Genomic DNA, 16,163 nt, shown 5'->3' with positions numbered 1-16,163 from the left:
TATTATCCTATTCGATAGGCATGCACTTTACCGATGTCGATAGTTCTCAAGTGCATGCAATTATCGATATTTGCACCAAGTGTGCACTGAGTAAACTGCCCTCGCTCTCTCAATCAATAATTCAAGTTCTTTTCGGTTTTTTTTTTGTTTGGCCTCCGTTAATAATTCAAATTTCAACTTTTACTACAATTTGACTCACGACATACATAAAAAAAAAACAACAAACATCTGTTAATGGTAAAGCGATTAAAATTCTTTTTTTTTCGCATTTTATACTAAAATTAAGTCAAACAATTTAGCGTCTCAATCTAGTCGACCTAGCTAGAAACTGAACGAAATCTATTTTGAAATTTTGAAAGAAAATTTGAAAAACAACAATTTAAAAAAAAACACACACAAAAAGGAAAAAAAAACATTTCGAAATACAAAAACAAAGAGGCAACATTATTATTTTTGTTTATAGAACAAAGTGATATACATACATATATATGGGTGTGTGTGTGTGTGTGTGTGCACCCACATATCAATGATATAGAAAATATATATACATACACATACATATATGTATCTGTCTATGTATTTCGTGATCGAAGCGTTTTTAGTTGCTAAATGAAAATCAGTTTTTCGTGCTTCGGAAAACAAGAAGCAAAAACAAAAAAAACAACATTTGAAAACTTTTCTTTTGCCAACGGCAACAAGAATTTGTTCAATAATTTTAAACACATTAACGCAAATGCAAGGCATCTGGTGTAGGTGTGTGTGTGCGTGTGTGTGTGTGTGGGATGTGTGGGTGTGCGGATGTCTGAGTATATGTGAGACTTTTTTTTTACAACGTCATCAAATAGTTAAACACAAAATCTTATAGCTATTTATTGTATTATCCTATATAGTTGTATATATTTTATCTATCTGGGCTGCAAATCAAGAAGCTTTGTTTTTTCTTTTTCAATTTTCCAAAGTTTTCATTTTGAATTTGCCAGCATATTGAAACGTCGAGTATTTACGAGCACATTAAATAGTTTCAAACCAATTTTAGAAAATTAGATTTGCAAATTTTAACCTGATTTTCGTAAGATTTTTGGGTCAAAATTATTTTTTAGATTTCAAATGCAATTAATTGTAAAGATATTAAACAATACTTGACTAATTCTGAGTTGGACTTTTCGGAAATTAAACTTTCTCTTTAAGTTAATTTCAGCTAATTGACACTCTTAATAGACTTTTGACACGAAGAATCAACTAGGAATGGAAATTAAGATATAAGCATAAATGTAGCTTTAATTTAATAGTTAAATATGTATTGTTGTTATTATAGTTTCTATATATTTATATATCCTAATGCTGGAAAATCGTTAGCACTAACCTATCCTAATCTCAACTTGGCTAATATTTCAACTAAATGTGGCAGTTAGTTGTCTGCGGTTTCTAGACCTTGACATAATTCCTTTTTTGTTATGTACATACATAGATTTGTATGTATGTATGTGTATGTACGGGATTACTCCCGTATAGAAATCTTATTGCAAATGTTTTTTGTTAGTCTATATGCCATTATGCGGGCCTCATCAATCATTCGCGAATCGGAGCAAAGGTAAACCAACAACTGGAACTTCTTTTGATCGGTGGCAGTGGCAGAATTATGGCAATGTTTTATGCCCTGGTTAATTGCAATGGATTCGTAATGATTGTGATGTTGTTGTTCTATTTGTTGTTGTTGTTGTTGTTAGCGATGGATGACGGCCCACTCAGTCTCCTTTCTCGCATAGGCGGCGGCATATTCAACTGGAGCAAAACTTATTTTTAACACATGCATTGAATTCCAAGCGGCTCCGTTTACACCGGCACACACACACACACACACACACACACACGCATACATGCAGAGACACGAAGGCTTTGCTTCTCCAAGAGTAGCGAATCCGTTGACGATCGTCGCAACGAACATTGCTTCGTACGAAGCGAAACGAACGAACAAAAAAAAACCGAACAATATTTTTCTGTGTTGGTATCCATTTCGATTTTTGGGTTGTCAGAGGCATTATCTAATAATAGCTCAAAACGCCCAGATACATGGTCATGATGCTCGCTCTCTCGCTCTCTCTCCATTCGTCTATCCAAACCGTTGACCGATCCCTGCGCTCTCCCCATCGTCCCCCTTGATCGCGAAGTCTGCTCCACAGACTCTCACACTGCTTCGCTCTCACTTCCATGTTGAATTCTCTGAAGCTTTCTCCTGCTGTGGCAGCGAAGGACGGACGCATAGGCAGGTGGGCGTGTGTATCAGTGTGTGTGTGTGCCTGTGTGTGTGCAGCTGCTGCTGCTGCTGCTGATGCTGCTGCCAACGTATCCCCATGGCAGCATGGCTAACCAATTGAATATAGTCTGCCGTGGATCGTCGGACCGTTCAGTCAGTCTCTTTGTGTTCGTACAGCATCATCCGATTCGTGTGATCGTTCGAATTTTTTTTACTTTTTTTTCTAAATTCCTTGAAGGTGAGCAAAGAAACAAAAAAGGAAAAAAAAAAAAAATCTCCACCAAATAAAATAAAAAAAGAAAAAGCAAATCATCAACCGAAATGAAAACAATGACAAAATCCATAGTGACACAAAGAAAACTGGATTAAATCGTGTGTGTCTTCTATATATGCATATATATATATATATATGTACATATATACATTACTTTTTTTTTCCAAAAAAAATTTTTTAAAGTAGTTTTTTTTTCAAGTGCTATGGAGCAAAAATGATGCCAAAGTGTTCGATCGATTGCAATCAAAATCAAAATTCAAACAAATTCCAAAAAGGAGCAAAATTATTTCACATTCATTATATGCATTATTATTTTTTTTTGTTTTACACACATACATATTTTAAGTTTATTTAGATGAACTTATGTAAGATGGCGTGTGTGTCTGTGTGTGTGAGTGTGTGTGTGTGCGTGTATATGCGTAGATATGTGTGTGTGTGTGTGTGTGCGCTGAGAATATCTATAGCTATATAGATACAAGATACATACATTGAACAAAGCCAAAATGAAAAAAAATACTAGCTAAATAGATTCGAGATGATGGCAAAGTGCTTAAAAATAGAAATAATCTACACACACAAACACACATCCATACACACACACACACACACACACACAGAGAGACAGACAGACAATTCATAAGATGGACACACGAAACAACACATTTACCCCTCAAAATGTATAAGAAAAATTTGTTCTATTCACAATAGATATACATATACATATACATAGATAGATAGAATCGTCGCAAAAAGAAATATCTATCAAATATTCTATCTAGATTGAATTTAGTACAAAAGTCAAAAAGCTTTAGATAGGCAAATCTAATACAAAAGTTCTGAAAGTAAGGCTATTGAAATGCTAAAAATTACTTAAAATTCAAAATGGAAAAGAATATCCGTCTGATATTTATATAATCTAAACATATAGTCCAATAACTTTCCATTAAAAACCTTGAAAACATCAAAATCTAAAGTAATTGGCAATTTTTGAGAATTCACTTAAACGATATAGTCTGATCCAAGTAGTTTCTTTAATATGTGTTACTTAATTCCTTTTGATAAACATTAATTTAAATCTTTTACTCCCTCTATCTCTATTTTACTCACTCTCACTCCCACTGTCTCTGTCTCGCTCAATCATAATTGGTTGACATATTTTTAAACAAAATTTAAATCTAAATTTAGTTATTAACACCTACAAACACACGAACACACACACACACACTCACACACATAGACATTCGTAAATATATATGTATGTAGGTGAATTCCAAAGGGCTAAAATCAAAAAACAAAAACCAACAAACAAATGTGCAAAATTTTCCCTAATAACCCTGAACGAAGCCTTGAAAAGAGTTTCCTTTTGTTGAAATTCAAAAAGAAAAACCCAAAAAACTTAAAGCAATATCAGCGAGAAAATTCTTTGAAAAGCTTTTTTTTTGTTTTTTTGAAATTGGATATCGAGAAGAGAAAAGTAAAAGACACATAAACGCCCACAACAAAGTAACAACAAATAAGAGGAGGAACGACAGAGAGAGAGAGAGAGAGAAAAAGAAAAGCGCGATCGGCAAAAGAGAGAAAGAGAAAGAGCTACCAAAGAGAGATCTAGACTCTCTCTCTCTCTCTCTCTCTCTCTGTGCTCTCTTCCTTTTACTTTTGCGGACCCATATACGGCGTGGTTCAATGCGGCGTATACGTAATCCATTTTCTATCTCTACCAGACATTGCGCATACGCACTGTGGTGTGATAATTAAACTTTTTCTTTTGAATTTGAATTTTTCTTTCGATTTATGGAATAGCATATGTTTCTTGTATATATTAAGCTGGTTCACATGATGTCATACATCTTCACCCCACCCCACCCTACCTTGACCACCTTGACCACCAACCTTAGCCCCAGCAGCATTACGATCTTCCAGTAGACAAACCAAAAGTAACAACAAAATTTTTGTTTCTTCATTTTCTTTTCGTTTGCTTTGCAGTAACAAAAAACACAAATCAAAATGGCTGATGATGAGGTGAGGTAAGTATCTGAAAATAAGGGGGAAACCACCCCCCTCCACGCCTTTAAAAACAAATGTCAAGCAAAAAAACTAAGGTCAAATTTTCTTTCAATAGTAAAAAATTTCGTTTGTTGTAAATGAAAAAGAGAAAGAAATCAGCAAAAACATAGTTGATAATGCTGAGGAATGGATTAAGGAAATGGATAAGGATACTGGATAATGGATAGCAAATCACATAGCACGGAACTCGGCAAAAGGTAAGCATTAATTAAACAATTTTTAAATGGTATTGAAACTAAAACTAAGTTAAGTGCTTTGGCCTAATATACGCAAAATCATATGGAAAACAGAATTAGTAAGAAAAATCTGTTTGCATTTTCTGCATTTTTTCTTTGCTTTTTCACAGATGATCTCATATGAGCTTGCCCTTGCTAGTCTTCTCCCCTCCTTAGCCAGCCGCCAATTGCAGCATATCAAAGACAGATAATCAGTCGGATTATGTTCAATCTGATCAATTTATTTGTTGTCCTTGTGCTGTTATGTCCTTGTTGTTTTCATTCAATCATTCTCAATCATTCCCCCAAAAGTTGAACGTATCAATTAGCCTCCTTTTAGAGTGTACTTAACTCATGAGAGTTAATACCAAAAAGCAAACTTCATTCCATTTACATTGCTTGTAGTCACATAGTCTTATTGTTTTAAAAACGAAATGGAAAAACTTTTAGACAACTTTTCTCATGCGAAAACTTTCTTCTCTTCCCGTTTTAATTTTGCATTTTACAGAAGAAGGCAGCTGCCGCACCAGCTCCTGCACCAGCACCAGCAGCAGCAGCAGCGGCCAAACCAGCTGCACCGGCAGCAGCCAATGGCAAAGCGCCTGCAGCAGCACCAGCAGCCAATGGCAAAGCGCCTGCTGCGGCTGCTCCTGCTGGTCCGCCCAAGGATCCGAATGATCCCAAAGTGAAGGCCGAGGAGGTACAATTGTGTCCACGTACGTGTGTTCACGTTTCGATCCCAACAATCAGAATCATCTACGTCAATTTCAACGTCAACATTGTCAACATCGTCAACGTCTGCGTCAGCGTCCATCCTGTCCACGTCCACGTTCAAGTCCAGAGTCCAAGTCAACGTCCATGTCCATTAAGCAAAAAAAGCGAATACTTGGATGATATACTCTATGTTAATGTCCAGCATCGTCTGTCATCCTACTAATCGATTCCATTTGAATCTATTGCGTTCCAGGCTAAGAAGGCTAAACAGGCTGAGATCGAGCGCAAGCGTGCTGAGGTGCGCAAGCGCATGGAAGAAGCCTCCAAGGCCAAGAAGGCCAAGAAGGGTTTCATGACACCAGAAAGGAAGAAGAAACTCAGGGTAAGTTTCCTCCCCCCCCACCCCATCAATAGGTCAATCAATCCACATTGATCTAACACTATTCCCCATCTCCAATCATCACTTTAGTTGTTGCTCCGCAAGAAAGCCGCTGAGGAATTGAAGAAGGAACAGGAACGCAAAGCGGCTGAACGTAGACGCATCATTGAAGAACGTTGCGGCAGTCCCAGGAATCTCAGTGATGCCAGCGAAGGTGAGTTCATAACGGTCCTATCTATCATCCTTTTGACAATAGGGAACTACCAAAAATCAATTAGCATTCGAAACTGCAAGAAAGAAGCAATCGAAAATATGTTTAAAACTTTTTGACGGCAAAAACTTTGTCTTAATTTTAATTTCAATTCCATTTGTCTTTTAAATTTTGTTTGCTTCTCTCTTTCGTGTTTCTAAAAATACAAAAAATTTTCAATAAATATTTCAAATAAATCATCTATGATAATTAAATAAATGTTGAAAAAGGAAGGCAAAAAAAAAAGAAACGTCAAAAATTTTGTATTTATGACTTTTTTGTCTAATAAAAATGGGAAAAAAAAAACCAAAAAACCAATATAAAAAAAATATTAAAAATATATAAAACAAAAATTATATACAAATGTCATTATATCATCTATCACACACACACAAAAACAAACACACACACAAACACCAACACATATAAAAAAAAACAAACTGGAAAAATGGAAATGGTAAACCACATACAAACACCCACTCACACACACACACACACACACACACACATAAACACAAATATACAAATGTATTTATATGTATGCAAATGTATATTTATCTTTGTCAAATATCTATCACGCACACACACGCACACACACATACATCACACTCTATATACACCAAGAAATAAACGCATATTGAAACACTCTATCATTATTTATATATATACAATATATACACATATATATGTATACCTTTTTCGATATTGATCGTATATATAGACACACTCAAAACTCTGATCAAGCAACACTATGACAGGATTAATAAATTGGAGGACCAGAAATATGATCTTGAGTATGTTGTTAAGCGCAAGGATGTTGAGGTACACACACACACATATACACATATACATACACTCACAACCACTTACATACACTTACTATGATACTTACACACTCCAACAACAACAACAACAACAACAACAATTTAACACCTTCTATCAGCTATATATCTCTATATCTCTATATATATATATCTACTCAATCTAATTTGTATAATACACTTAATTGTTGTGACAAAAACAAACAAAAAAACCCCCCAAAAACAAGCAAATTTCTTGCACTAAAAAAATTAAATATTAAATATTGTACAGAAACTAGCCGATTTGCTCTATATATATATATATATATATATATATATGGTTAAATCAATTATATATTTTCTATCTTACATGAATTAACTAGGAAACAATATGAAAATGTGCCCATTTGAAAGCTCTCTCGCTATCTCTCTCTCTCTGTCGCGTCTCTCGCACACACACACAAACAAACACTCTATATGTCTATGTATGTGTCTATCTCTATACACTCTCTTCTAAATGTCTGTGTCTATGTATGTCTTTTTCTAGCTACTACAAAAAATACGAAAAATTATAATCAATTTTTTACATAAATTTCTTACAATGTAGGCAAAGAAAAAACCCCCAAAACCACACACAAGCACACACTTTCACGCCCACACACACAAAACCCACTCCACCCCAAACCACTAGATACACACGCACACACGCACACACACACACACACTCGCACACAAACGAAACCATGAAAATGAAGCATATTTTGAGGAGCAAAGGAAAGAAAACAAATCAAAAGTGCAAAATGGTGAAAAAATATTTCAATTTTATTTCAAATTCATCTGAATTTTTGCCCTTTTGCACTTTTGTATTCTTCGGATAAAAAGTCTTTTGATAGTATTTAAATATTTATTCGTGCTGTCAAGTTTTTTGAGATTATTTCTCACAAATCATAAAAACCACAAAACAAAAAACAAAAAAACAAAACGTTCGCTTCACAGATACACTGCAAAAAGTTTGTCAGGATTATCACAGTAAGATACTGAAATTGGAATCTGAAAAATATGATGTCGAACACGAGGTAGCCAGAAAGGACTTTGAGGCAAGAATCGTCGTTTCATTCCCACAAAATACAACAAACTTTCAAATGTTTAAAATTTATTTTTTTTTTTGTAGAATTTGAACAAAAATAATGTGAATAACATTAATATTTTTTTCCGACATTTTGCAGCACAGTTAAAAATATATATAAATATTTCACAAAAGCTGCATTTGTTTTGGTTTTAGACGCCTCCAAAGTGCACTTTAAGTGCAAATGTGTGCGAATTTATTTTTGTAGCACTGTGTGTAGTATCGAAAAGTAGTTTTTTTTTTTGTATTTTTGGTTGTTGTGCGTTGTGGCAACAACTTGTAATTGACACATTTCTTTTTTGAAATTTTTTTTTTTGGAAGAGAGAGTTGTGCAAATTTTTTTTGAAAAGTGGAAAAAAACACCCAAAAAAAAAAAAGAAAAAAAATATTTGTGCACTTTCCTGTGCCGTTTTTGAGCTCTAATACCAACAAATACTTCAATTATTTTTCGTGGGCTATTTTTGTCGAAAAATCAAAACTACGAAAAGTATAGAAAATATATTTCTTTTTGCCTCTACTAACTAACTAAATAATATATTTTTTAAATGCCATTCAAGGTCCAACCTAATCAATAATAAGGTGCACCATAACTTTTTGCTGGCTTTGAAATTACTAAATGTAAAACGTAGAGAAAAAAAAATAAACGAAAAACCTAGAAAAATGAACAAAACATTTTTTTGTCACAAAGTTTTTTTGCTTTTTACTTGTGGCTTATATATTTTTTGTGCGCTTTTTGTTTTTGCTTTTTGTCAATGCGCGCACACACGCCAAGACACGCACACACACACACACACGCATTTTTGTTGTGCGTAATTTCCCCCAAAAAAAGTAAACGATGAGAAAATGTAAATGAAACGTAAATAATCACAATTATAAAAAGGACAAATTGATGTATTTCTTGGTTAGGTTTTAGGTCATCCAAAATGTACAGTCACGTCAAAAACAAATAACAGAAACAACAAACAACCAAACAACAACAACAACAACAACCCACAAACAGACATCTCATCAGCGCACTACACTGAAAAAAAAAAAAACAAAACGAAAACAAAAACTATCGAAAAAAACTCTCTATATATATTTATTTTCTTGTCATAATCTATAAGTATATTTATACATATAATACAGCTGAGGTGATCTAATCTAATCTAATTTAATCTAATCTGATCTACACCTTCTTTTTCTCTAAAAAAAAACAAAAAAAAAAAAATCAAAAAACAAAACCAAAATCAAACAACAACAAACAAAAACTCACCAAATAATGCGCGTTTCACATACGTAATCAATTCGCCGTCTTCGTCGTCCTCGTCCTCGTCCTCGTTGTCGTTTTCGTCGTTATCGTTGTTTCACTTTTCCACTATATTGCTGTCTCTGTCTCTCTCTCTTTTTGTTTACACGCATCTTTATCTGTCTCTATTTCTTACTATCTTTGTCTCTTTCTACCTCTATATCAATCAATCTCTTTTGTTTGTTTTGTTTTTCCCACACATCTCTCTATCTATCTATCTGTCTCTCTCTCTTTCTCTCTATCTATCTCTCTCTTACTTACACTCTCTTTATGCCAAAACTTACAAACACACACACACACACACATACAACGAAACCGAAACGCGTTTAACCGTAACCGTAACCGTAACCGTAACGATAATACGCCTACCCGCTACTCGTTACTCGTTACATTGTTACACTGTCAAAAACAGCCGAATTGCAAACAATATGCAAACAATATTGGCAACGCGTTTACAATTTGGAGGGCGATAAATTTGATTTAGAACACGTGCAGAAAGTCAAGGCACAAGAGGTAAATTCCCCAAAAAAACACAAAATTTATTTGCCCAAAATGCACCCAACGAAATAAAAAAAAAAAAAAAAAAAAATACCAAAAAAAAAAAAAAAAAAAAAAAAAAAACACTAGACCAAAAATGAAAACAAATGTCAATTATCCAGGATAACTTTGGTAACACATCAAAGTTTCTATAGCCAAGCACAGTTTTCGCTTTAAATATAATAAAATTTGAAATCCAAAGTTTTCTAAAACAGAATAAACAAATTTCTAAACTCGTTTTGCATTAAGCAAAGTTTTAAAAAACTCTTTTTCCAATGAGGTTTAAGCACTTCCAAAGTACAAATAGATCTCTGACTTTCCGTTTGCCTTCTAAAAAATTTACAGATCTTGCTGAAAGACTTACTATATACATACATACATATATATATATATCTATAAATATATATACATATTTGGCATTTCTGTGCCTGGCTATAACAAAAAAAAAAAAAATACAAACCGAAACCAAAAATCGAATGTTATTTTACTTTTTCCTTAAAAATGAACAATATTGAAAACAAAAAACCAAAAAAAAAAAATAATAAGATTTGATATGATATGATTACGTTTTTATATTTACCTATTTCTTATTAATACTTTAATTTGATTTATATATATATTTTTTTGATATTGTTTTTAACTGCGCTAAAACTAAGTACAATGAAGCAAATTGAAAAAAAAAACCAAATTGACCAAAAACCAAAAAACTATCGTAAGATTATCGGCGTGTGCTTTGAAAAATGAACAAACAAAAGATAAACCGAGTGGTGGGTAGAGGTAATTTCCAAAGATTCAGAGATAACTAAAGACATATATATGTATTTCTCTTATGAAAGTTTTGAAAATTTTTTGCCATTGAGATCAGAAACTCTTTTGGAAATTGCCCTGCCTTGGCCGCATCCCTACGCTATATACATATATATATATCTATAAATCTTTTAAATGGAACGTTTCAAATCAAACAAATTTTCAATCTAATCGTCACATTGTGAACTAAACCCCAAAACAAAAAATCAAACAACAAGAAACAAAAGAAGCTCTAAACACCAAATAAAACGAATAAAAAAAATTAAAATAATAATAATAAAATTACAAAAATCGAAACAGATTTGAGTATGAACCATTTGCCTTCTTTCACTTTTACTCAAACCTTTCTTTCTCTTCCTCACTCTGTTTCTGAATATCTGTCTTTCCCTCTCTCTCTCTCTCTCTCTCACACTTTCTGTCTGTCCTTATTACTATCTGTCTCTACTTGTGTCTCTTTCTTTGTCACTCAAGAACTCAAATACCGAAACTCAAACAAGAACACATAACATCTAATGAAAGCATATACATATACATATGTATAAAATGATATATGTATGACAATGACTACGAATATGATAATATATATCCGACATATATATACATATATATATGATCTAATTAAAAAAAAAAAAAAACCCTCATAACTAAGAATACGAAATTATCCTTCTTCAACTCTTTTTACTTCATATATTAGTAGTTAGTGATTTTAATTTTAAGACCAAAAGATCAAAAAAAAAAAAAACAAAAAAACAAACCACAAAAAACGAAACCCAAAAATCGAAACAAAAATCTGCTAATTTTGCAGGCGAATTGCAAGAGATTTGCGAAGAGTATTACGAGCGTATGTATATTTGTGAAGGCCAGAAATGGGATCTGGAATACGAAGTCAGGAAAAAAGACTGGGAGGTACTGCCAAAAATTTTAATATCACAAACAAAACCAAAAAAAAAAAAATAAAAACTCTGAATACAAAAGAACAAGAAAATTTGACTTCAGACATATATGTAACGTTTTTTTTTTCCGTTTAGTTTTGCATCAATATTCTCTTACTTCTACTATATATGTTTTGAATATTTGTCTACTTTACTTACTTTACTTTTGTTCCATATCATGTTAATCATATGTTTTTTAATCGGAACACACAAAAATCTTACCCACAAAAAAAAAACCAACAAATTATATCATACAAAAAAAAACGATGAGATGAGTATTATAAAAAAAAAAACCTTTTGAGAGCATTCAGCAATATAATATAATCTGTTCCTTATAGTAATCCCTTTTTCAAGTTAAACTTATAAAAATTTCAAACATTTTCTACTTTAATTAACTAAAAAAATAAGTAAAACTGAGTAATATTATAAGACTTACTTTGGTTTACTTACTTTTTTCATAGTTTTCTTCTAATTATTTATAATGCTGTTCAGGAATATATATTCCTATATAAAATGTATCAAAATTTATCTTTATATCCAAAAGTAACCCATAATTGGATTGATCTTTTTCTCCCTCTCTCTCTCTCTCTCTTGGTGATTGCTCATCGATTAAAGACAAATACACACACATATACATATACACATACACACACGCAATATGTCAAATAGTAGTCGTATGTTAATTAGTGAGTTTTTTTTTTTTTGCACAAAAATTCCAAAACAAACACTAGCAACAAAAAAAAAAAAATTAGTTTGAGATTGTTTTGTGTTTTATCTTTCTTCTTATTGTGTCGCTGCATCCTCTCCAGTCAACAAAACCACCAGCCAGCATCCACACCTATGCAACAACGCCCACACTTATACATACATATGTATACAAATCACACAGACACACAAACACAAACACACACACACACACGCCCACAAGCAGATGCAAACAAAGCAGACAAATTGCATGGACAAACTCTGCATGTGAGCGCTGATAAGTAGGCAATGTTTTTCTCTTTGCATGCATGGCAATACCCAACCGCCCCCAACGCCCACCGCCCACCGCCCAGACCACTTACCCGTATCCACCAGCCATTGACCACTGCTCACTTCATTGTGAAAAAATGCCGTTACTCCATATCTCTCGTTTTTTCTCTCTCTCTCTCTCTCGCTCTCTCTCTTTATATATTTTTTTTATATATATTTATATCTATTTCTCTCCATTTTTATTTGTCTGTCTCCTGTTTCTCACTCTCTCTCTCTCTCTCTTTCTCTGTCTCTCTCTCTCTTACTCTCTCGTGGTATCAATTTCTTTCGTTCTAACTTAAACTTAAGTTCCTTCAATTGTGTAAACCAGAAAACAAAACTGTAAAAAGTATCCAAAGAACAAAAACAAAAAACAAAACAAAACAAAAAAAAAAACGTATCCAAAATTGAAGAGCATAAAAAAAATAGAAACCAATATCCAAAAAAAAGAAAAAAAAAACCAAGCGTCGATTTACTTGAGCCAGAGCTTCGAAACCAGCCTAATAATAATATTTATAATAATAATAATAATACTTAATAATACTTATAATAATAATGCTAGAAATTGTTTCTTTGCCCACTAAACGTTACACGTACCCGAACAGGAAAAGTAAGCAAAGAAAAAGAAAAACACAAAACAAGCACAAAATTGACAAACAAAATGAATCAAAAAGAAGAAAATACACGTTTTTTTTTTTATTTTTCTCAAGCAAAAATGCAACAAAAGAGAGCAGTACCTCGAGCCCAGTCCAGTCTAAAGTAGGATATAACAAATTCATACATACATACATATATATGTACCCACATTCAAATCAAAAAAATATATATATATATCTCCATCAGCTGATCGATCGTTTAATTTGATCTCGTACGATCTGTCAGCTGTTGTTCCCATTCTTCTGTTGCCATTCCAAAACTCGTTTAGTTTTTTTCAGCACAAATCTAGAAATTTTGATATTTTTTATCCGTAGCCCATCCGTGTCCCGATCAATCAATCAATCAATCAATCACTGTGAACAAACAACCAATACTCTATATATTATGTGTGAAATTCAATTCTCGATTATATTCTCGTCTATATGTATAAACCAAAACTGAACAATCACTATAAAGCATTAAAGCTATAAGCAAATCGACATTTGGATGTTATGCTGTTCAATTTGACGTAAAGCAAATGAAACAAAACAAAACCGAAAAAAATTCCAAATAAAACACAAAAAAATAAGAAAAGTATATCAAAAATTCCAATATCAATTATCCAGAGCAAAAAATCCACTCCCGATAAAATTACTTGGCTAATATATAATTTATTTTTTTGTTAGCTCTGCATCGCATCGCATCGCATCGCATTGCATCGCTCTGCCCGCTCGCTCGAAAGCATTTTTTTTTTTAAATTTTCTAATGGCATGCTAAATATGCTAAAAATAAAACAAAAAACAAAAACTATAATTATAAAATCTATAATATCCTTTATCTATATTCTGTGTAAACGGCATGCTGGACTAATGACTCAAAAACTGAATCCTAATTAACTCAATTTACTTAAACTATGTACTAAGATGAAATTTACTTTCAAACCCTAAACCCAAAAATTATGAATGGAAAATTAACTTGTTTCTTTTGTTTTTTTTTTTAAATATCTTTCTTCCTCATCCCAAAAAAAAACATAAACAAATAAATAGATCAACGATCTCAATGCCCAAGTTAATGATCTTCGCGGCAAGTTGTAAGTACACAAATAGAATCGATATATGTATATATAATTATCGAGATATATATTGATAAAATTTCCAAATTTTTATAGCGTCAAGCCAGCCCTGAAGAAGGTCTCCAAATATGAAAACAAATTCGCCAAGCTCCAGAAGAAGGCCGCTGAGTTCAACTTCCGCAACCAACTTAAGGTGGTGAAGAAGAAGGAATTCACATTGGAGGAGGAAGAGAAGGAGGTAAGTTTTGAATTGACCAAATCCGTCGTCTGGACCATATCTAAGAATCTAATATTTATTTTTGATAATACTATAAACAAAAACAAACTGTAAACCAATTAGAAAAAGATAAAAGATGCCGCTGTGCTTAAGCAAGCCAAAAAGTGTAAGGAATAAAAAATGAGTGTGCCCCACCCAACCCCGCCCTCTCACAACTTTCAACACGATCACCTTGCACCAATTGTGTGTTGTGTGTGTGTATCTCTTTCTCTAGCTCTCTGTCTCTCTCTCACTCGTTATTCTTTATGTATATGTAAATAGCACTTTTACGAGCACGAGATACCAAAAACAAAAAACCTTTCACTATCAATTTATCTGTTCAATCAAATGTGATATGGCACCTCAGTGTACTCCATTGTCTCTCTTTGTCTTTATCTCTCTTTTGTCTCTGTCTCTATATCCTTAGTGTACCTTAGAGTTTACACAAAATGTAGTTTAGTCCTCGGCACTTGTCTAGAGTCTAGAATGTTTTTTTTTGTGATGAATGTTTATATAAAGATTTTAATGCAAATATTAATATATATTCTTGCTCTTTCTCCAACTTTTCTCTCTCTCCCTGCCGCTGCTTACGTGGAATATGTGATCATCTGTATAACCAAATGACAATGAGCAGAAGAAACCCGACTGGTCCAAGGGCAAACCCGGCGATGCCAAGGTAAAGGAGGAAGTTGAGGCCGAAGCTTAAGTGTCCCCGTGACCCGTGACTCCCGCCCTTAAAAACTTAAAAACACAATTCAAATTTAAATTGAAATTATTTCTACATCAAATACCAAATATATTTAAATATCTGAATGTCAATTTAAACCAAATACAATTTATACTATATACATATATATTCTATATATATCTCATCATCATATATATGATATATATGCCATCTGAATGCAATGAAATCAATAAACAGCAGCAACATCTGAAACAAAACAAAAAAAAAAAATCAAAAAAAAAACCAAAAAAACAAGAAAAAAGAGAACCAAATCAAACCAAAGTCTAGAAATAATTCAAATCAGTCCAACGATTTTGATTCTGACACACATTTTGAATGGATTATTTAATTATATATGATTACCTACATATTTTCAATTAATTACAAATTATATTTTTTAAATGTAAATTAAATTAAAAACATAAACAATGAAAAAAACAACAAAGAACAAACCTCTTCTGCATGTGACGAACCTGCGATGAATTGAATGAATGATTGAATGTAGATGTATATGCCTTTTAGCACAATTATTCCTAGCATTTGCACCACCTGCACCACTGCACCACTGCACCACCTAGCTCTCTTTTGCTCGTTGTCCTTCTCCAAGTTCACCCAGGATAAATATGGGTAAATTCACATGGTTGATTTGTGCTCACTTACAGGAAACAGCACCAGAGACTCCAACTCCAGCTCCAGCCTGAAATTCAACTTGAATCTTTACGAATCTTGATACAATTGTCTTATTCAAATTGTTTCCTTTTGTGTATATTATTCATTTCAATTATAAATAAATCAAAAACTAAATGCAATAATTGCAA

The 16,163-nt window shown here is 32.9% G+C and overlaps 1 protein-coding gene across 15 annotated transcripts; it reads left to right on the top strand.

Annotated features, from left to right (window-relative positions):
• Nucleotides 1-2,387: 2,387 nt before the first annotated feature.
• LOC6648493 (troponin I) lies at nt 2,388-16,157 on the top strand. 15 transcript variants are annotated; one of them, XM_023179166.2, is made up of 9 exons: nt 4,518-4,547; nt 5,316-5,507; nt 5,775-5,903; nt 5,991-6,114; nt 11,514-11,614; nt 14,337-14,380; nt 14,459-14,600; nt 15,253-15,294; nt 16,008-16,157. In XM_023179166.2, exons 1-9 carry the CDS (start codon nt 4,533-4,535, stop codon nt 16,044-16,046), a joined length of 828 nt encoding a protein of 275 aa, XP_023034934.2. In that variant the 5' UTR covers nt 4,518-4,532; the 3' UTR covers nt 16,047-16,157. The 15 variants fall into 15 exon arrangements, with proteins under 15 accessions (XP_046867266.1, XP_046867263.1, XP_023034934.2 ...); XM_023179168.2 differs by lacking the exon at nt 11,514-11,614 and adding an exon at nt 9,777-9,877; XM_023179167.2 differs by lacking the exon at nt 11,514-11,614 and adding an exon at nt 6,872-6,972.
• Nucleotides 16,158-16,163: the final 6 nt, after the last annotated feature.

This window comes from Drosophila willistoni (genome assembly GCF_018902025.1).
Source record: "Drosophila willistoni isolate 14030-0811.24 chromosome XL unlocalized genomic scaffold, UCI_dwil_1.1 Seg141, whole genome shotgun sequence".
NCBI classification, from domain to species: domain Eukaryota; kingdom Metazoa; phylum Arthropoda; class Insecta; order Diptera; family Drosophilidae; genus Drosophila; species Drosophila willistoni.
Note: the sequence above shows the minus strand (reverse complement) of the source record. Positions and strands in the feature narration are given on the sequence as shown.